The sequence below is a fragment of the Meleagris gallopavo genome, chromosome 2 (assembly GCF_000146605.3).
Source record: "Meleagris gallopavo isolate NT-WF06-2002-E0010 breed Aviagen turkey brand Nicholas breeding stock chromosome 2, Turkey_5.1, whole genome shotgun sequence".
NCBI classification, from domain to species: Eukaryota; Metazoa; Chordata; class Aves; order Galliformes; family Phasianidae; genus Meleagris; species Meleagris gallopavo.
The window spans coordinates 78,092,916-78,116,232 of record NC_015012.2 but is presented as its reverse complement, the minus strand read 5'-3'; the positions used below and the strand labels follow the sequence as shown (position 1 = coordinate 78,116,232).

At 37.6% G+C, this 23,317-nt stretch overlaps 1 protein-coding gene across 1 annotated transcript in view; it reads left to right on the top strand.

The window, feature by feature from the left end:
* The window catches only part of BCKDHB (branched chain keto acid dehydrogenase E1 subunit beta), a 106,711-nt gene that overhangs the window by 13,901 nt on the left and 69,493 nt on the right, over nt 1–23,317 (top strand). Inside the window, exons 4-8 of the mRNA XM_010707698.1 lie at nt 7,764–7,897; nt 10,935–11,090; nt 15,093–15,201; nt 19,117–19,214; nt 21,938–22,048. Coding sequence (XP_010706000.1) covers nt 7,764–7,897; nt 10,935–11,090; nt 15,093–15,201; nt 19,117–19,214; nt 21,938–22,048 — 608 coding nt within the window. The remainder of the gene's footprint in view (nt 1–7,763; nt 7,898–10,934; nt 11,091–15,092; nt 15,202–19,116; nt 19,215–21,937; nt 22,049–23,317) is intronic.

The following is a 23,317-nucleotide window of genomic DNA, read 5'->3' as shown; positions in this document are numbered from 1 at the left end:
CAGACTGTCATGAAGTATTTGTACGCTACTGATTCTACTGAGTGGGAGAGGGTGCCTCTGTTTCTTCCCAAGTTTGTCACTCAGATAGCCTACTCAGCCTCTTGTAGCAGAGAGGCTATGATTTAGTACTTAGCTTTGGTAACTGTTGTGCATTTTCCTGTTGGATATTTTGTAGTGCTATGTAACATGGCACATAGTCAGAAAATGTGTGGAACTGATCAAAGTTGATGTATTATCCCACGTGTAAGTGGTGAATGCTGATTTTAGAGCTTGTTTTTGCAAGTGAATATTCTATCACCTGATATAGCTTTCCAAGTCTCCATAGTCAGTTATGTTTTTCTGCAGGTGTGCTTCTTGTGCAGCAAAAATTTTTGGTGGGTGGGCAAGGGATGCGATGAATCATTGCTGTAGGAACACACGAATGCTGTGCTGTGGTTAGGCAGAGTGCTTTTTTCTTGAGTCTGGTATAATGTGGTGTATGAGCCAGGTGATCAGAATGAATTCATCGCTGAGTGAGCTACCTGCATTGTCAGCAGAAAAGAAAGAAAGAAATTCTGGTGAGTAAATCTGCAGCTTTGATGTGAACTGTTGATAAAATATTTTTCTAACGATTTGGAGCTGAATCAGTACTGTTTTATCAATGTCATGAAACGTCCCCATCAGCAGGGTAGGTGCAGAAAAGATGTTAGGACATCCAGCACATAGCCCTGCTTGGGGCTGTTAATGAGCCATAGAATAATAAAGGTTGGAAAGAAGAGACCTTGAAGGTCATCTGCTCCAAACCAATTTTCACAGTAAGAGCCAGTTTAGGTTGCTTGTCCAGGAGAGTTTTGAACATGTCAGGAAGGAGCTTGTATAACTGTTCTGGGTAGCTTGTTTGAGCATTTGTCTAACATCAGAGTGAATTGTTTTCCTTAAATAATTATTTTTCCTTTTTGCATCTGTTTCGCATATCACCGAGCTCCTGAAGAGAACTTCTATGCAATTGCTTGTCTGTTTTTCTAGTATGGAAGGATTAAACGACATACAAATTTACTGGCCATTTCAAGTTAATGCAAAAGCTTTGCATTAGCCTCTCCTGACCTCTTCTGTTCCCACTTGCCTGCTGAGAAAGGGAGAAAATTAGGTAACACATTTTATCATTTATGCTTTACTCTTTAGCTCTTGTGGGGATGCTAGTTTTTCTTAGATGATAGGAAATCTAGCATGGAGGAGAGGGCAAGAAAAGTAAGTTTATCTTATGTTCTGTCAGTAGGCAGAGCTGTAAATAAACAAATTTCCCAGGTCTTCCCTCACCCAGAGAGCCACAAGCCTGGCAGTTAAGTAAATGCTTAATGTTACTTCATGTTAGAAACAACTTCAAGGTTTTACTAGAAAGTAAGTATCCTTTCTTTCCACACCTGCAACTCACTAACTGCACAGACCATAAGAATTTAAGAGTTGTATAAGGTTATAAGAATAAGGTCATGGAGAGGCTTGCTCTTCATCCATGCTAACATTTTTTTTTGTGCTCCAGTAGTTCTCCTGACTCTGATATTATTGAGATTCTTTGAGAATGATGATTAAATGGAAATTGAATACATACTCTTTTCTCCTAAGGGACTCTTAGGGGAGAGGTAGAAGCACAATTGGAGTATATGGAGCACTTGGAAATAAAATGTACCGTGTTGAGCAAGGGAACATCATGCTGAGAATGCTTTGAGCTGTTGCTACTTCACATATTCAGGTCTGTTTATATGTATAAATGCTTCAGAAATAGTAATTAGGGAAGACTTAGCAGCTGAAGGGGTATTTTTCTTATAATTTCCAGTTTACCTGAACTACTCTTCTGAATGGAACAAAAGAAATCTGGATAAACCTGTGAGGAATTCCTGTTCTTCACAGCTACCTGTCAGAATAGGTGTCCTTTCCTTTGGGCAACACTCTGGTGATCAGTGCTTCAGAAGTATAGATTTATTTATTTATTTATTTCTTAATTTAATCTTTTCTGAGAATCCTGTGAAACAAGTGAAACCAAGCAGTCATTTGACTGCTATAAAGCTTTCATATGGAAGATGTCGGGATCTTTTTTTGCAAAGTAGTGTTATAGCAGATTCTGCAGCAACAGAAGAGAGAGCAGAAAATGTAGTTCAGTGCATGCAGGTCTCCTTTCTGACCTGGATTTCTGTCTCTTGCAGTTTTCTTAAATTGTTTTTTTTTTTCTTTTTTTTTTCTTTTTTTTATTTAGTTATATCTAGATGCCATGTCCTGACTTGTTGGTTTAAGGGAAGAGCTGGAATACTGTTATGGGATTACCTGCTAATTAACCAAAATTCAAATGGATTTTACATTCATCCTGGGTTGTGGGATATATATTTAGCTTTAGAATATATTTAGCTTGTTGGACTCTTCTGTTTGACTTGTAATATAGATTTTTAATTGAAGCTCCTGAGTTCACAGGGCAAATAAAATGTTGCCTAGATAAATTGCTAATAATTTTATTATTAAAACAACCCAGTATTAATGTTTTTTTTTTTTTTAAGATGCCTTTTTTTAACGTGAGTGATGTAGAAATACCCAAAAGAAAAGTGTCCTTAAGAAACTAACCAGTACTACACAAATCACTCAAATATTTGAACATATGCTCTTACAGAGCAAAAGGCTCTGGAGTTGGAGCCTTGGGTCATGTGTTAGTACATAGGACATTTCATATTGTTTGAATAACTCATTTTTAGAGATAAATTAAAACAGAAACGTTTCACCCATTGTAGATATTGAAAGCTGAAATAGTTTTTTCCTGACAGCTTGGAATAAATAAAGAAGAAGCAGGCCAAAACATTAATGCATAATAATCGATTACATATGCCTGTAAACATGTGTTCTGTTAGGTTGCTATGAACTTTTTCCTTTTGGAGCAGGAAATGATTGTAAGACTGAGTTAAATCTGTTGCCTCTTAGGCAAAGTGTCAGTGACAGTTTAAGCACTGGTGAGGTTCTTTTTTTTCAGAAGATGTCAGAGACCAATCTTGTTTTATTCAAATAAAAGCAGTTCACAGGTGGATGAAAGAACTGAATAATAATTAAAAAAAATCAATCAGCTGCTACTTTTTTTTCTCAGTTTTTAATCTTTTCAGATTTACCTTACTAGGTGATGTATTTATTCACTTTCTTAATGTGCATCTAACCCTCTTTCTGAATTCCTGAGGTGGAGACATAAGGAGAATCATCTACGTTCCATGTAGGTCTGTATGTGACATATGTTTAATTCACTGCATGGAGAAGAACATCAGCTTGTTCAGATGGCTGAAAGTAGGGATGATGAGAAAGCTGGGCAGGCTGAATGAAAGTGGAACGTCTCCCCAGAGGCTGATGCATGAGGGCTCAGATAAGGCAGAGGTGTCACTTCCTTCCATCCATGGTAATGAAAATCTGAGTTTGTATTGCTTGTTTTGAGCTGCTTTGCTGATGTGAAAGGCATGTTTTGGGAAGTATTTCTTCGTTGATACGGAAGCGAAGTATGGAAAGATAAAGTATCTCTGGATTATTAGTCTTGAGTTAAAGTTCAGCTGAGTGAATGGTTTCCAAAGGCTGATATGAATAACTCCATCAAAACAGACTTCCTTCCCACATTTTGAAAAGTATGTAAACATATATAAGCTTTTAGTTTTCAATGTTTTATATTTGGTATTCCTTTTATTAATGGTTTTCAGATTGTGTAAATACAAATAAGAGGCTAAAAACATACCCTAACATTTCTAGTGTTCAGGAAATTTGCTTTATATGATAATGTGTATATCTTCTGTTCTGAAAGTCTAGCTTTTATGTAAAACAAGATCATAATGAAGCCATATCCAAGACTTGTTTTCCCATCTAATGAGTAGAAAAGGCATACTTTAGGCTTTGGTTGAAAGAGGGGTCCTTATAATTGTTATACATCTAAAATTAATTCCTAAGTTATGAATCTCATATAGTGAGAATTACCTGAATGTCTTTACTGTTTCAAGCTGTAGTACCTCAGGGTTACACCTTTACTTCTGAAAGTTCCAATTAGGTACTTCAAACTGATTATAGTATAACTGTTGTGGTATATTTTATGTTTTCTTTCACTGATTCTCATATCATTTATTTTATTGTACCCATCTATAGCATCATGCTGCCTCTAATTTAATCCCAAAACTTTTTCAGGAGTTTCATTAGGGTGTCTTTTATATTCTGAATCACAGAGGGGAATGTTAGTGTCGTGATTGTAAAATACTTCTAATTCATTCATCTACCTAAAAATGATATTAAACAATTATTTTTGAAGTTCATATAAATGACTGCTCAAAAACTAATTTTGTAAGATTGTTCAAGTCCACTTAATTCTTTTTGCATGATGATATTACAGTTATTTATAGGACCAATGCACAAAACTATTTCAGCTTACTCTGAAAAATCTGTTCTTAAAAGAGTAAGATCAGGTAAGCTTAGTATTATTTGACTGTTTCTGGGCAATTCTCAACAATCCATTTGTTTTCTTATATGACAGTAAGCATTGCTGGCTTGTTTTACTTTTCTATCTATAATACATCTGGCTTCCAGTGCTCTGCCTGAGAGGGAAGAATTGTGACCAAATGGACCAGCACATCCAAGAGAAACAAATTGAAATGCAAACCTAACCTTCCCTTATGCTGCTACTGGTTTTCAGGACTCTATTAAGTGTTGTAAATTTAAAAAAATACATTTGCTTGTATACAATCAGAATACCATGTGAGCAAATGAGGTGAAATGCTTTAACTGCCTGTAAATGTCTATGAAGCAGACACATGTAATATGATGTTCACACGTTATAAATTTGAGACAAAATGATTAAAAAAATAATTAAGAAAAGCAAACATTACATTCATCATTGAAGAGAAGGGCTTCCTCACAGGCCCAAGTGGTGGTGAAGTCTGGGACAGGTACACACGTTTTCATGGGTGCTTTATGCTCCTTTTTCCTGGCTAAAATTCTTTGGCTGAAGAAAACCGGCTGTTCATTGGATTATACTGGCTATAGGCCCTGAAAAATAAAAATACAGGTGCTAAATGGAGACTTGGATTGCTTAGGCTGCTACCAGTGGTACAGACACCTGCAGCGGAGGCCTGTTGCACATTAGGAGAGGGGAAGGCTGTGGTGCCCCTCAGCAGAGGGAGACCCTGCGGGATGCATACAGCTGTCCTCTGGGTTCAGGGGCAGCAGCATGTGGTTGCTCTAATTTAAAAATCATTCTATGGCGGTGTTATAGGGTTTCTTTTGTCTTTCCATGGTATTTCTTTCTTTCTCTGTCTTACGTGTTAGTTCACTGATCTACTGATTCTGCATTCTGCTAAATTGCCCTTAGTGCCAAAATTCCTTTTTTTGCATGTGAAAAGGAAAGTAGGGATGTGACTTAAACTGTCCCTATTGTCAGTTTCTAAGGGTAGACATAATCCCCTTTTGAAGCTTTTCAAACCATTTTTTCTTCTTGATAAATTTCTTGGCAATAAAACCAATGATTGATATCTGTCTGAAATTAGTATAATTTAATTGCAAGGGCAATAAAAACAAACAACGTTTTTTTTTTAAGATCTTTTCCATGTGTGAATTTCCTACTCTTTTTATGGGAATCTGTTTGGTTTGGGGCTATTTTTATGCAATGATGCTGGTAGTACATGTAAAGGAAGAATAGGAATATGGAGGCTTGATGTTTTATTGAGGCACACTGATAAGATAAATGCCCAGCAACAGTAAATGTCAGTGCTGTGAAGTTACTGCCATTCTGACTTTCTGCATCATTTTTGGTCTGAAGAACTTTTAAACATGATACCTGTAAGGATTATTTTTTTTCAGGACATGTGAAATGAAGTACAGTTGACTCACATCTGGAAATTACTTGGGTTAGTTTGCTCATATATTTTGGAAGTGAGAGCTGGTTTATCTACTTGTAAACTGTTCTAAGATCTGCAGGGTGATGTGATTCAGGAGTTGATCAGGATAATATTCAGTGACTATTTGGCATAGTGACAACAAAGAACTTATCTCAAAAGCTATGCAATGATTTTGTTAATCTGGAATTCAGTCTTAATTGCTGATTTAGCTATGGTAACATTTTTGTGTCTCCCAGGAATGTCAATTCTTCTAAGTCCTAAGAAATGAAATCTTGAAGTTTCTTGGAAATTAATTTCTAAACAAAAAGTGGCCCAGTGTGCTCATATCTTAAAATTACTGTAGGTCACAGGGGTTTGATACAAACACTCATTTTTAAAGAATGAGTGGAAGTCATGGAAGTTCAGAAAACAATGCTTCCCTCCAGGGGAAAAAAAAAAACAAAACAAACCAACAAAAAAAGCAACAGGTGCTTGAAAATATTTTTTCTGTCTTGCCTGTCAAACTGTAATATGTCCTGCAATTGTGCTAGGCATTCAGACTTGTGATGACTTACGTAGCCTCACTGACACTACTAACATTTTAGTATTGTTGGCTGGCATTCTTTTTTACTTGCCTTAAATGAGTTTGTTTTAGTGGCTGGAAAGCTACCTGATGGAAAGGGACTTGGTGTACTAATGGACAGTTGGCTGAATATGAGCCAGCAGTGTGCCCAGGTGGCCAAGAAGGCCAATGATATCCTGGCTTGTATCAGGAATGGTGTGGTGAGCAGGACTGGGGAAGTCATCCTGCCCCTGTACTCAGCACTGGTGAGGCCTCACCTGGAGGTTTTGGGCACCTCAGTACAGAAAGGACATGGAGGTGCTGGAGCAGGTCCAAAGAAAGGCACGTGGGCTTGTGAAGGGCTTGGAGAATATCCAGGAGAGACTGGAGTAACTGGGACTGTTTAGTCTGGGGAAGAGGAGGCTGAGGAGAGACCTTATTGCTCTCTTGCAATATCTGAAAGATGCCTACAGCGAGTGCGGGATTGGGCTCTTCTCACTGGTGACAAGTGACAGCATGAGGGGAAATGGCCTCAAGTTGCACCAGGGCAAGTTTAGGTTGGATATCGGGAAAAACTTCTTTACAGAAAGGGTTTTAAGCACTGGAATAGGCTCCCCAGGGAGGTGATTGGGTCACCATCCTTGGATGTTTTCAAAGACCATTTGGATGTGGTGCTCAGGGACGTGATTTAGCGGAGGGTAGTTGGAGTTAGGGTAGTATGGTTAGGTTGTGGTTGGACTTGATGATCTTGAAGGTCTTTTCCTACCTGAGCAATTCTATGATTCCATAATTCTATGGTTCTGTGATTCCTACTGGTGAACCAAATTCTTTAGGAAATGCAGTCTTTCTTTAATTAAAAAACTGGTTAGGCTGGGATCTGCTTACGGGGAGTGGTGGGAAAAGACAGCATACTGGAGATAGATGGCGCGTGTAGGGCCATGTATGTTTGAGGATGGACAGATAATTTTGATTGTCTAGAAAAAAAAACAGTTGAAGTAACAATACTTTTTCTCTGTTGTAACTTTCTTAATGTTTGCGAGTGTTTATTCCTCCTGTGTAAACATGACCACACACGTTCATTTGCGCGTTATTGGAACAACTTATTTTCCTCGAAGTGCTAATAAGAATATTGTAAATTACTTAAGCTGTTCTTAACTTACATCTAACCCTAACCCTTGTCTTCCTTTGAATGACTGCAGATACCTGTATCTGTAATGAATGTTCATGATTGATACACATAAAAAGCCTACCTAAAGAGCAATATGCTCAATTGCAGACAATTTAACTTGAATATTTCTGGTGCTAGGTTTTCCACTTACAACTGGTGCATTAAAGGAATTGTTCTTGTTTTACAGGCAAAGACAGAGTTTTTAATACCCCTTTGTGTGAGCAAGGAATTGTTGGATTTGGTATTGGAGTTGCTGTTGCAGGTGCTACAGCCATTGCAGAAATTCAGTTTGCAGATTACATTTTTCCAGCATTTGATCAGGTTAGTACCAATAATTTTGAATGAAGTAAAAAAGTTGTTTTGTGAATTTGTTTTAAATATTCTTTTGTTAGCATTAATACTTGATCTGAATATGTGCTTTATGCAAAAATAGCCATGGCTGCAATACTAATATTTATGCATGCCCTGTGTAAACAGGAAGGTACCAGTCTCAGGTTGAATGCTGATTAAATAATGTAAATTAGTTTAAACTGCCTTAAATTCCCCAGCTGTGTTGTCCCAACACCATCTCTTACTTCTTTGTGTGATTGCAGGCCAACTATTTGTCAACAGGAAAAACTGTGAATTTGAACTGAGCTGACTGTCTTCTGGGAATGGGGAAACAACTGGGCTATATGACTACTCTTCATAGAATCATAGATTCATAGAATCATAAAATCACAAGGCTGGAAATGACCTGCAAAATCATCTAGTCCAACAGTCCTCCCATTACCATTGTTACCAGAAGCCTCTAAACAATATCTCGTAGATCCTCATCCAGATGCCTCTTGAACACTGCCGGGGACGGCGACTCCACCACCTCCCTGGGTAGCCATTCCAGTGCCTGACCACTCTCTGAGGGAATAAGTTCTTCCTTATGTCTAACCTAAACCTCCTCTGGTACAACTTGTGGCCATTTCCTTGGGTCCTGTTTGTTGCCTGGGAGAAGAGGCCAAACCCCTCTCATCACAACCTCCCTTCAGGAAGTTCTAGAGTGCAATGAGGTCTCCCCTGAGCCTCCTCTTCTCCAGACTAAACAATCCCAGCTCCCTCAGCCACTCCTCATAAGACTTGTGCTCCAGACCACTCACCAGTTTGATTGCCCTTCTCTGGACACGTTCCAGGGCCTCAATGTCTTTCTTGTAGTGAGGGGCCCAAAACTGAACACAATACTCAAGGTGTCGCCTCAACAGTGCTAAGTACAGAGGGATGATTACCTCTCTGATCCTGCTGGCCGCACTATTTCTAATGCAGGCCAGGATGCCGTTGGCCCTCTTGGCCACCTGGGCACACTGTTGGCTCATGTTCAGCCGAGAGTCAACCAACACCCCCAGGTCCCTTTCCTCTACACAATCATCCAGCCACTCATCCCCAAGCCTATAACGCTGCTTGGGGTTGTTGCGACCAAAGTGCAGGACCCGACACTTGGCCTTGTTGAACCTCATCCTATTCACCTTAGCCCAGTGATCCAGCTTATCTAGATCCCTCTGAATGGCCTTCCTACCCTCAGACAGATCGACGCTACCTCCCAACTTGGTATTATCTGCAAACTTATTGAGGGTATACTCACTCCCTTCATCTAGGTCATCAATAAAGATATTAAACAAGATGAGCCCCATTACCGACCCCTGGAGGACACCACTTGTAATGGATCACCAGCTGGACTTAGCTCCCTTAACCATTACCTGTTGGGCACAGCCCTCTAGCCAGTTCCTTACCCAATGAAGAATATACTGGTGCAGGCCACTGGCAGCCAGTTTCCCCAGAAGAATATTGTGAGAGACCGTGTTAAAGGCTTTGCTGAAGTCTAAGTAGACTACATCAACTGCCCTTCCCTCATCTATCAGTCTGGTCGCCCAGTCGTAGAAGAGATGAGGTTGGTCAAGCATGACCTGCCTTTCATGAACCCATGCTGGCTGGGCCTGATCCCCTGGATGCCACACACATGTTGTGTGATCTCACCTAAGATGATTTACTCCATAACCTTCCTGGTACTGAGATCAGGCTGACAAGCCTGTAGTTCCCCGGATCCTCCTTATGGCCTTTCTTGTAGATGGGAGTCACATTGCCAAGTCTCCAATCCTCTGGGACCTCTCTAGATAATGAGGAGCACTGGTAGATGGCCAACAGCAGCTCAGCAATCACCCCTGCCAGCTCCCTCAGCACCCTAGGATGAAGCCTGTCCAGTCCCATGGACTTGTGACAGTCCAGATGGAGGAGGAGCTCTCTAACCGTCTCCACCTGAATCACCGGGGGTGTATCTGTGTAGCATCCCAGACTTCCAGATCAGGGTGTAAAGTGCCCTGAGGATAACTGACCTGCCTATTAAAGACAGATATAAAGAAGGCGTTGGAGGACCTCAGTGGTCACATTCCCCGCTGCATCAAGTAAAGGATGGAAACTCTCCCTGGTTCTTCTCTTACTGTTGATATATTTATAATAGGATTTCTTATTCTCTCTTATTGCAGTGGCCAATCTGAGTTCAAGTTGGGCTTTTGCCCTTCTAACTTCCTCCCTGCATACCTTAGCAACTTCCTTGTAATCTCCCCAAGTAGCCTGTCCTTTCTTCCAAAAGACTCTCTTTTTCTTCCAGAGTCTCAACATTTCTCGGCTCATCCACATTGGTCTTCTTCCCCTACGGCTCACCTTATGGCATTCAGGAACAGCCTGTTAGTGTACCTTTAAGATTTCCATCATGAGAAGCATCCAGGCTTCCTGGACCCTTTACCCTTAAGGAGCGACTCCCAAGGGAGTCAAAGTCCACCCTCTTGAAGTCCAAGATAGCAGTTTTGTTAGTCACCCTTCTGACATCTCCAAAAATAGAGAATTCAACAATTTCATGGTTGCTCTGCCCAAGACAGTCCCCAGCCTTCACATCTCACACCTTCTCTGTTAGTGAAGAGCAGGTCTAGCAGGGCATCACCCCTGGTAGGGTCTCCTACCAGCTGCTTGAGGAAGCTATCTTCCACACACTCTAGAAACTTCTTGGACTGCTTCCTCTGTAGGATGTGTTATATTATATTTCCAACGTATATCAGGGAAATTGAAGTCTCCCACAAGAACGAGTGCTGGCGATCAGCGCGACTTCCGCAAGCTGCTCATAAATGAGTGTTTAACTTGAACCCACTAAACTACCAACTCACTTGCCTTGGAAAATGTTTACCTTTCAATATAATTAAAGGAGTCTTTTGCAGCTAGTTTAGTCCTCTGAATTCTATGCATGGAGTAGATGATATAGATGTATCTTATGTATTATAGAGGTTTAATGATATGTAACTAGAGGTATTGGACTGGATATTACTTTTTCTTTTTTCCTCAGATTGTTAATGAAGCAGCAAAGTATCGTTACCGCTCAGGAGATCTGTTTAATTGCGGAAACCTCACTATCAGAGCCCCCTGGGGTTGTGTGGGACATGGTGCGCTGTATCACTCTCAAAGTCCAGAAGCTTTTTTTGCTCACTGTCCAGGGATAAAGGTACAGTAATTCTTATGTTACAAAGATTGATTGTGGGTGAACCTGACTAATCAGACTAATGAGTCTGAGTGCAGGCAGGGAAGGGAGAATGGAAAACAATGTACACAGCAGAACATCTGAATGTGCTAATTAAGAACTATGTTAGAATCTTTCCATTAATAAAGCTTAAACTGTGTTAAGAGTTGGAGAATTTATAGTCATAATTGAAACAACCTTTAGCAGGTATAGCATTGTGTTTGCTTTTTGCACTAAAAGCATACATTTTACATTTGCTCAGTGTCGCCAACATACCACAGAAATTAAAAACTTATGAATAGTGCTTTCCTTTTTTTTTTTCCTACATGTGTCCTTAAGTGATTTATAAAATTCATGTATATAAATGACAGTGAAAAAACAAGAGCTATTAGTTGCACTGAAACTGAAACGCAGGAGGTTCAGTCTGAAATACCAGGAAGCGCTTATTTAACTGTGCGGGTGACTGAGCCCTGGTTGCCTAAAAAGGCTGTAGAATCTCCTTCCTTGAGGATATTCAAAAGCCATATTAAAGTGATCCTGGACAACCTTTTTTGGTTTTGAGCAGGGTACTGTGCCAGGTGGATCCAGAGGGCCCATCTAACCTCAACTGTTCTATGATTATGTGAATGATACCTTGGGGCAAGCTTTCTGTGTGGGAAAGTGGCATTTCTTGAAAGTAAAGCTTCTTAGCATTTAGATGTGGTTCTTAGTGAAGATGGAGTGGGGGAATCTGGTCATCTGGGATTAAGAAAACATTCTTTGGCAGCTTCCTGAGTAAATTCTGAGTAAAGCCCATTCTTTCTGAGTAAATTTAATGTCCGTGGACTTGTACATTTGGATTAACTGACATCCAACCCATTAAGGGATGAATCATAGCTTGATTAATGGGATGGACTTGAACAAAAACAGTATTTGTATGTGGAAGACACATGTTCATTGTTTATCTTTTGTTTAAACTACTCCTTAATATGGTATTGGTGTACTGAAATGTCAGATATTACTCTTGTACAGGGAGGCTATAAGCATTTATCCTACTTGTAAATAAGAGCTTACATCGTTCACGTTTTATTGTATGTTATTTGCATTGTATTTCATGATCCTTGAAAAAGAGGAATACATCTTCATGTTTGGATATTTTTAAGGACTTTGAGGTGTTCTTATACTAAACTTGAAAATATTCAGCAATATAGATAAGTAAACTACAGAGTCTCTTGCCAGGTATTTGATTCTGAAAGTTTCTTGAGCTTTTTGAAAAAAACGTGAGTAGTTTATTATGATGTAGAAGAATAAAATAGTTTTATGATTAAGATACTGACATCAGGTCTATCTGCTGGCCTTCTTTGTCAATCTCAAATCTTCATATCGAACTAACTAAGTGCTGAGATTTTGTGTTGGTTAAAACCCTTTCTAATTCAGTGCAGTCTAATACTACTGAGTTTAGTCTTCTGAATAAGTTAGTCAAAATTTTATTTTATTATGCTCGATGATTTCATTTTCTTTTGTCTTTGATTCTTCTTTTTGTTTTTTCCTTTTTATTTTCTTCTGACCCTTTCAGGTCAATATCTTAATCTGTATATCTTAGCTATACCAAGGATGAGATGCAAGGATGCATTAATGGGGGCAAATATGTTGGTTTATGGCTTGCAGGTACTACTGGGAAAAAGTGGTGGGCACTGGGGTTTGGAAGAAGCCTTAGGGACTGTAGGGAATTAAAAGTTGCTGAAGAGCCTAAAGGAACCCAAAGCGGAAATTCCTTGGGTAATGTGCTAAGATACATTGTTACAGTTAATTGCTGCCATCTCAGTTAAAGAACACATTAAATTCTATGGAATTGGTGGAACGATATATTAATTTTGGATGCATGGAGGAGTACTCTTTTGAATTTTGTATCTTTGTGAAAACAGTGTTGCATCTTTGATTTTTTCTGCAAAGCTGTTCGTTAATACAGTTAATGTTTAAAACAGTTATTACTGTTGAAACTCTCAATATGTTAGTAGTAGATATTAATGTAACTCAGTGAAGGCTTTGTCATCTGTGCATATTTTGCATGGGAAGTAAGGCCATGATTTACAGGTTGGAGAGGACAGGAAACGTCCCACAGGAGAATGGTTTGCAGAACTGCCCTCTTACTAAGCTCTGTAGCTGGTTTCTGACTGAAGGTTTTAACACTTCTTGGTAAGCAAAAGGTGAGATTCAGATTTCAGTAGCAGAAGAAGGTTTATGTAAACTTGGTTGTTGAGGGGAGAAACTGTAATCATTAGCACTTAAGAATAAAGTTTGTTGAAGTGAGGAGGACATTGTTAGATCATTGTTTCTTTCGTCTACCATTGTGAGGAGATGTCTTAGAGCATTCATCTGTCTTAAATACTGACTCTCTTTATTCAACTGCAAGAGCGTGCCAGGATCTTTGCCATTGCAGATAGAAATTTTCTTTCCATTTCCAGCTGAAATTTCTTTCTAACTTGAAACTTCAATTCATCTTTCCTTTCATGGAGAACGGACAGATGCATTGCACAGAGAGCAATTGTTTTCCCTTTAGTCGTTGTTTCTTCTTAGACTAAACAAATCAAACTATCAAGGAGATTTTTTTGGCATCTGTTTTGATTCATTTTCTTTCAAAACAATGTACTCATGAAGTATTCCAACTGAATTTCTAGCAGTGATTTTTTCAATAACACTAATACTTCCTTCACTACATGATGATGTCTTCTAAAGCTAGTGTCCTAGTTATCTGTTGAGCAAATAATGCATTCAGATCTTTCTCTGAATGTCTACTGTCAAGTTCTAAATTTGTAACAAAAATTTACTTTCTAAATGCTGACTTACCACTGTGTATCATTCAGTTTTCCTTTGATTTTGTCTGTCGCATCTTTAATGTGAACTGAACTTTTTTATATCATCCTCTTTACTGGTGGTGACTCTGAGCTTTTGAATAGTTTTCATTTCTGCATTCTGAGTTTGCATCATAAATGAGTAAGGTAAAAGCCTGTCCTAAAAGTGGTCCTGAAGGAGCTGCACTGCCAGCATTCATCAGTCTGAAAATTTTTCATGTCTGTTGTCAAATGTTTTGTTGAAATTTAAATAGATTGCTTCTCCCTTGCTTAGAAAATTCACTTACTGAGTTAATTGGATGAGATAGATGATTTATGTTGTGTTTTGAATCTTCACCGCTATAAAATGAAGTTCTGAATAACTTCACAGCTACAAAATGCTTACTAGTATTTTTGACCCCCAGTGTATGTCAGATTTGAATTCCATGGGATGTAATTTATCTGTTCTGATTCCTCAATTTCCGAGGAAATTGAGCTCTCTTGGCTTCTGTCTTCATTTAAACTGTGAAGTTTGGTGACTTTCTGTTTGTTATTAATATTCTCTTAGACCATCCATAATTAACTCTTCTGTTGGCAAAGCAGTTATATTTTTTTTCCTTCTGAGTGCTCAGTTTACATCTAGAGACTTTACTAAGGCCTCCAAAATGACCAGATTTCAAACTTCTGCCATAAGTAAAATTCCTTTTCCAGTCTTTACTGCACCAAGTCTGAAGTTCTTCCATCCTCCTATGAGGAGTTCACCTATACAACTTGAGATCACTCAGCTGCTTTTTTTTGTCATCCATCTACATTAATTTTAAAAAAGTAGCACTTCAATAGTTTGTTGAATCAAACTTTTTTTTCTATTCTTTCAACCTGAAAATGCTCTTCTTAAAAAGTTAGTTATAGTTAGTATTACCTGAGGAGAATAAAACAGTATTTATAACATGATGTAAGAGGAAACTATTCAAGTCTCAAGAATGAATTAAATAAAATATGAAATAAAATTCAAAACTTGGAGTGTGTGTTAGTGATGCAGCACTGATTTTAATGAACTTTGTAGCAACTTAGTAGCTATGGAGTTTTATTTAAAGCAAATAATTGCTTTGTTTTTGCAGTCAGTGTATTGTTGAGGAAGCTTGTACTCGAAATAAACTATTTAAAAATATTTTTACAGATTGTTATTCCAAGGAGTCCTCTTCAGGCCAAAGGATTGCTGCTGTCATGCATAGAGGATAAAAATCCATGCATATTCTTTGAACCTAAAATACTTTATAGAGCTGCAGGTAAGGATGCGCTGTATTTTCCAGTAAAGCAATATTTATTTTTGCCCATGTATTTCCTTAGTTACAGCTAAGTTGATAGTGTAGCAAAAATCTTGATTTGCACTCATCTTGTCTTTAGCTGCGTTTGGGCTTGCATTTGTAGAGAAAATCTGCAAACTAAGTAAGATTTCAAAATTTGCATACAAACATGAATATTTACAGTCAGATTCATGTTCAGTGGGTGTTGGAAGTGGAATGCTTTGTATAGTCTTGAGTTTTGGAGAAAAAAAGAAGAAACAGAGCTAAAAGACATTGTCTCATGAAATTGCATGGTGGAAATACAAACTAGACTGAGTCTGTTTAAGTATAAGTGATGTGTAGACTGTACAGTTAACAGAGAGAATTTGGAATAACAAAACTTTAAATCATTTAAGGATAAACTGGCTGTAGTTAGCACACTGATTTATGGAGTTCCTCACAGACTTTATTGGGATAGAGCAATGTAAGTTTGACAGAAGTGAAAGTGCTGTTCTTTTGGTAATTCTAAATATTAAAATTAATTGCTAGAATTGTTTTTATTTTTACAGAGGAGATGATTTTATGCAGTCACCGTTGTTAAAAATTTTAAATTTCTTTTGAATGCTTCATTTCTGAAAGTGTAGAAAATTCTGATTTTGTTTGGCAGGAAATGAGGTTGCCTTTGCTATTTTTCTTTGCTTCAGTCATAGTGACCTTTTTGTTCAGTTTTAGCAGACATCATTATGCATGATGTAATAAAACAGTAAATTGAAGATGTTGTATCATCAGTGTTAATTGTAACAATGCAGTTGTTACTGAGGACTGCTGAAGCTGTACTGGACAAGAGAGTGTAGGAAGAGAAAATTGCATTTGGAGAGATAGGCGGAGTGTCTGGTTGAGCAGCTTATGGCAGTAGGCATCGTTATTCATCATTCCTATGTTGTATAATTTTGTCTAACAGCTATTTCGAATAGTGAAACAAATGTCTTCAAAACAGCACTTTCTTTCACTGTTTTTAATATTTAAAATTCTCAGCTGCAGACTGCAGCATTAATAAAATATTTACTTTCATAATGGAATGAATGACTGCACATTAAAAATACACACAGCTATTGAGAGCACAGTGGGTTTTTCATGTATGAGAAATTGATCTGTGAAAAAATTGCTGGATCTTCTGATGATCACAGATGGGTCACACGATAGAAATCTTGAGTGAAAATGTGCTGAAATAGTGGTTAGTTGGGTTTGTATGTTGGTCTGTAACCAACCGCAGCGTTTTCAGTAATTTCTGAAAGAACTTACTGATGATGTTGCTGTGTAATCTCACGGTCTGATTTCCAGAGAAATTACCTTTGATTTTTAAGAACATCAGTTTAGTGATCTAGGCTGAAACTTGTAGTGCCACCATGTGACAAGGCCAGTTGTGACTAACTTCTTTCATTTTCTTGTTGATCACGTTTGGATATTCCTTCTTATGGCTTTCCTCCTAGTCCTGATTTACTTCCTTTTGCATTGGAAAAGTCTTTATCCAGCTACTCTTAATGGGAACAGAAGTTTTTACGTATATTCATGTGCCTTTTATAAAATTAGAAGCAAATGGATGCAAACATTTCTGAGAAAAAGTCCAAAATTAAATACAGAAATGCACATCTGCAGAGTGAATTCTGTTGCTGGTTAACTTACGAAGTTATAACATTATTACAAGTGCCATGGTGATGTCCCCCTAAATGTTGGAGATGCTGAGAAAATATCTGAAATTAAAAAAAATAAAAAAGCAAAAGCAAAAGGAGGCTCTGATTTATAAATAAGTGGTTATCAGACTGTGTATGTAGTGTCGAGAGCACGTAATGATTATGAATCAAAGGAGATGAGTCACCTTGACATTATCAGGTTTAGACATCTTGTGGAGAAGCTACTCTGATGTTTTTTGACCTTTTCATTTTCATTTCATTGTACCATATATGACATTGGTGCTGTAGAAATAAATATGACTTGCATCAGTGGTTGTTATAGAGACAAGACAGTAAGATTAGAAAACATATGTTTTCTTTCTGCGCTTCAGACTGCTCTTTAAAAAAAAAAGCAACAGATGGTGCAGCCTTTTAAGACTGTGATGGTCTGATGGTCCTTTTTGTCTGATTACTACTTTTTGTTAATTGCTTTACTTGAAATCTGGTTTTGAAATACTTGATTTAAAATATTTATAAATTCAGTAATAGATGAATGTATTGCTCTGCATATAAACATTGTTGTCCTGGTTTGGTTAATTGTTATGCAAGAAAATGCACAGGATAATTTCATGTGCTGTTTTATATCACTGTTAATGGAGGAAGGAGATTTGTAAGGGCATTTGAATAAAATCCTGTCAAATCTAGACTTCCCTTATAGTTTTTTTTGACAAGCATTTAAGTATTCAAGAATGGTTTAGCCATAATAAGAAATTAGATAATTATAATTTGTAATTGTATGCTGCATTTAATTTTTCTAAATTGCTGAAACCATGACACAGAGGAGCTCTGTGTATCGTGTGTGCTATGCAGGTCTTCTGCTGGTGCAGAAGTCCACCTGTTTTCCAAACTGTATTCATGTCAGTTGTCTGAGCTTACATTTGTATATATTGAATCTATTTCTACACTGTCCCTGTTCACATTGAGATATATGTGACATAAAAATAAGAAAAAACATTTTAACTGCAAGTGTGGCCAAACACAGGAACAGACTGCCCAGAGAATTGTGGAGGTGCTGGAAGCCCTACTGAGCCTGAACAACACGCTTGTGGTGAGAGAAGGCTGTGAGCACAGGTCTTGGACTAGGTGATCCCTGGAGCTTTCTTCCTACCTAAACCATTATGTGATTCTCTAGCACTTGGTGTTTGTATACCATCTCTGGTCTGGGAAAAAAAAATATATATATTTTAGAAAACTATTCAGGTATTCACTACTTGATTTATTAAAAATAGATTTCTTCCTAATGTACAAGTCAGGAAAGAACTGCTTGCATCGGATCTGCTGTACGAATGAGAGAAAACAGAAGATGCTTAATTTTTCCTAAGATGTTTCCATCTAAAAATTGTTAATTGGGTACTAATTTGAGTGGAACCGTCTTCAGAGTTATAGTGAAGGCAAAATGTTTTTTTCCCCAGGGAGGTGATTGAGTCACCATCCCTGGATTGTGTTTAAAGACCGTTTGGATGTGGTGCTCAGAGACATGATTTAGTGGAGGGTTGTTAGAGTTTGGGTAATATGGTTAGGTTGCAGTTGGACTTGATGATCTTGAAGGTCATTTCCAACCTGAGCAATTCTATGATTCTATTGTTTTTTTTTGTTTGTTTTTCCCTAGTTACTTTAATGGTAATGTATTTTTGCTGAATTAAATATTTGAGTCACTTAACTGCTATCATCAGAAGTTCCTGTGACAGTTTCTGTGCAGATTCTGAAAGCTGCTTTTCCTACCACTTCACTGTGGAGTGTCATTATTGGTAGATAGCAGGAGAGTGCTTTGAATATTGAAATGTGATTTCAAGGCTATGTTGATGTTTACTCAAATCAACTGCAGTCTTTGCTTGAGATTTTAAACCATTTAAACCATTAAGGCAAAGTCCATTTCGAAATCTGATGCTAATAGCACTGACTTGGTGAGCAGCTGGATCTACTGCTACAATGATGTGTTTGTGTATCTTTTTGTATGCTACACAAGATAAATGAAACATTACAGTGAATGCATTCAATACGTTATAATTAAAATATTTTTAATTGTAGCAAAACCTCTGAAATAAAGGATAATTCTTAACGTGATTTGGTCTATTGCTTTAAATAGCATTAGTGTCAAGAAAAAAGTTTAGTGTATGTTTTTATGGGATATTACTGACGAGGAAAAGAATCTAATGCTTATTTTTCACTTAGTTTTTTCTTTTTTCAGTGGAACAAGTTCCTGTGGAACCCTACAACATTCCTCTGTCTCAAGCTGAGGTGCTGCGGCAAGGCAGTGATGTGACACTGGTTGCTTGGGGCACACAGGTCAGTAAGATTCTTTGAAGCTCATTGTTGTCCATCAGAGCCCAGATTAAGGGCCAGGAGCTGAACTTCATACTCAGTTTCAAGTGCCATCCAGTAAACTTTGTATGTGTTCTGTCAGTACATAGCTGAATTAATGATTCTCTTTATTTCTGTTTATGTGAAACCTGCTTTTTAATGCGTAAGATTTCACTCATTTTTTTTGAAGCTGACACTGAAAATGTGGAAGAAGTGTGGAACCTCTGCTGGAGGTTGATGATTTATGTACTGTTGTGAAAGTTACACTTTTAAGAATGTGGTGGTGGAATGGACTCTGAGGAAGGCAGTGGGAAGGACAGCTGAAAGTATGTTGAAAGAAAAGTATAGATCTTTACTGCAGAATTTAAAAATAGTGCAGTCAGTCTGGGGTTGCCTTTATGCAGAGAATTGAAATATATAGAAAATTTAGGTAATTTAAAACCATTAAAATAAATAAAGATAGTTTGGTTTCTGATGGTTTATTTTCAAAGCTGGTCAAGAATACGATTCAGCTCCCCTTGTCCCCAGTTAAGATGTTCAAATATTAAAAAAAAAGAAATAGTAAGAACAAAACCATACAAAAAACCCAAACACATTCATGTTGAAGAATGATAGAAAACAAATTTTAGTCTAGACTGGAATTACCAGAAAAGTCTTTAAATTGCCTTTAACCTGTAATTTAGCAAATTACAATTTTCCTGGCTTAATTATGTGTCTGGGAAACTGTTAGAGGGAGGGAGTGTTGTAACTTTCATCACAATAGTGTTGATCTGTGGAGTTGGTTATTTTTTGCTTTTTGTTTGAAATCTGTTATCTTCTTTGCTTTCCTGTGATAGGTCAAGCAGCCAAAGGACAAGAAAACTTTATAGCTATGATTATTCCTTCTAGTTATTATTATAGACTACTTTGATATCTTTACTTGTGCTTATTTCTCCAACAGAAAACAGTTTATACGTTTATCCTTGTTCCCTTTTGAAAGTGAGTGCACGTTTTTCCTAGATAATGCCTGCTCCTTTTGGATGGAATCTTAATATTCATCAGGCTCCCCAAAACCGAAATGATAAATAACCATAAAGATGTTATACTTTAAAGATCACTTAAGTATTGGCTATTGGTAAAGCTGTCGAAAGCAATTAAAATAACATCCTACAGTTGTATGGAGTGGACTTGGAATGACATGTTTTCAAAGAACTGTGCTTTAGAGCTTGCGAAATGTAAGCTGAGTGTTGAGACAGGCAACTGTTTTGATGTACAGCCCTAATGTGGATTTAGGATCTGACTTAACCATGGGTGTGGCTGTGTAATACAGAATGGGGGACTGTTACATAGAACTTCTCCCTCTTTCAGGATTTCTTGGCAGAAGTATACGCATGTACATCACATGGAGGATGTGCTCTGTGTTGCGTTATACAAGAACTGTTGAGTGTATCTCTGTGTAGAGATAGAGATCTGCTTAGCATGATCTCTAAGCTAAGCAGAAAATAAAGCATGTTTTGTATCAGAATTCTGCAAGTGAGTTTTTGTTGTGAGTGTGTGCGTAACGTGGAACTTGATGGCTACATGTACAGCGGAACCAACAAATCCATTTCAATAGGCAGAGAGTGATCACACATACTAAAATGTTTCTTCTTGTGGGTTTTGTATGCTAGGTAGTTGCTTGGCAGCTGCTGCCCTAGCGAGGTTACCTGATGTGTGCTTTCCTGAGTTTACTAATGAAGGGCAGTAATGGCTTTTAGTTCCCCTCCAGTTGTACTCAATGTTTTATGGTCATTAACTAATCCTTATCCCTTGTGAACTAGACAAATATTTTCACTTATGCATCATAGTAATGGCACAAACATCCTTCCCATGTGTCACACTGAAAACTCTCTAACCATTACAGCCACTGATGCGTTAGAAGTTTAAACAAAAACACTGCAAGCTATTTCTTTTTACTGTTACAATACTTGTATTGTGATTTATCTTTTAAGCAGCCCTCTGATGTTTAGCTATTCCTATTTGTGTAATACAGATTCATGTTAAATCTTTAATCATCTTGTTTCAGTGTAGATTTTTGCTCTGTGTAACACTGACTACAGCCCTTTGATCCCTGGCAGTTACTGCCATCTCGCCGTGTCCATATTATTAAATGCTGTTGTCTCCCTGACCGAGGTGAAACTTCTTGTTGGGGGTGGTCCTTGGCTTCCATCCCCTGAACTGTGCCTAGCAGTTGCTCAAGGGAGATACCTCAGTCCAAACCTGCATTATGAAACATTCCAACCCTCTGACAATGAGGACTACCAGAATTTATTGACAACATCATGTCACGAAATTCTGTATTAAAATGCATCACTGATATTTGGATCTTGGTTTAGGTACAGCCTTGAGAAAAATCTTATCCTAAAACCCAAACTGACTGGAATAATAAAATACTGAGGCCTGGTACTGCTCAGTGAATGATACTTTTCTTGCAAGTAGCAGTTTTGTTTTCAGTGATTCTTGAAATTTGTTTTTCCTTTCTTGAAGTAACGCTGAAATGCAAAGAATAGTGTAAGGAGTAAATTAGAAGAATGAAGTGAGAAATAAATACTGATGAAGCTACTAAATAAAACATTTTCTGCTAAAAAAAACAGGTAACGTTAAATCATTGTATGTATTTAGTATGTGTAATTTAGGACATCTTAAACAGAAATGAAATATTTACTTGTAATAATACATTGCCTTTTCAGGTACATGTGATCAAAGAAGTTGCTGTGATGGCTCAGGAAAAGCTAGGGGTGTCCTGTGAAGTTATTGATCTGAGGACCATCTTACCCTGGGATACAGAGACTATTTGCAAGGTAAGGAAATGGTGTATGTTAATTAAAAGAAAAAACAAAAAAGAACCCCAAAAACCTATTGGTAAAAGCAATTTAAATACTAGTGACTTTGTATTTTATGGTTTTTTTTTTAAAGTCTAATTTTTGTTTATTTAAACATGGAGTTATATCTTGCTTCTTAAAAGTTTGATTTTCAGTTGAAGTGTTTCTAGTATTTGTTTCCAGTGTACTTTACATTACTTGGATGTGCTTTCTCTGAATAAAAAATGAAATGAGTTGTCATGATCAATATGAAGAGAAACTTCTATGCACGATTTTAGTTGTTTCTAACAAATCCTTTAGAAGCCCTTGTGGATAAAGCAAAACCAAAATGTTAAGTGTTTTCTTCCCTTTTTTAAAAACTTGAGCTGTCATGCTGTGAAATCAAAGCATCTCTCTGAAAAAACAGTTAAGTCTGTTTCATTGGATTGGATCTGCGCTGAAATGCAACCAGGAAAGAAATGTGGTTGTGCACAGGAAACACAGAGCTGTAGTTCTACAACAGTTTGCAAATCTGTGTTTTAGAAATAGATACTCTGTGAAGATCTTCAGCTTGTTTTCCATCCTAATGATCTTTTAAAGTAATTGTTGCATAAATGAAAAAGATGGAACAGATAAATGTTGCTTTAGATTTTTTAACAAGCTTACTGTTAAGAATTTAAAGTGAGTTTTTTCTTGAGGTATAATGCATGTTGGTTGAGCAGTTCCTATATTATAACAAATGTCTAATAGTAAATGTTTTTAGCATTGATTTTATGTTAGTATGTATGCGGGCTGGCCTGTCTAGTGAGAGAAATGTTAAAATTATCTCTTTCTATCTATCTTGTCTGCTTGTTCAGCTGGAAATAATCAGTAGTTTGTATTTGGAACTAGGCAGTACTGCAAGTTTTAAACTCGTTTGTACCCTGTGCAGCTTTTAAGGTAGGTAATATCTAACATAAGCAGAAAGATGGAAATGATAGCTGTAGCTGCTTGCTGTTGCCTAATTCCAAGAAGAAACCCCTTAGTGCAGTTGTAAATGGCAATGGCTTTCAAGGTCATTTCCAGGGTCAGGTCTTGCTGTACTTCAGTTATTCCCTTCCTGAGATGCCATCACCAAGGACTGAGAGAGCAGAGGAAAATTTGGTGATGCCAGAGAAAGTCCTCAGCTGCTCATGGGACTGCTTAAGTCCTGACTGGGGGCTCAGAGTCCAACCAATAATCAAATAATCTGTAGCTACAGGGCTGTCTTTTGTTTGAGTTTCACTTACG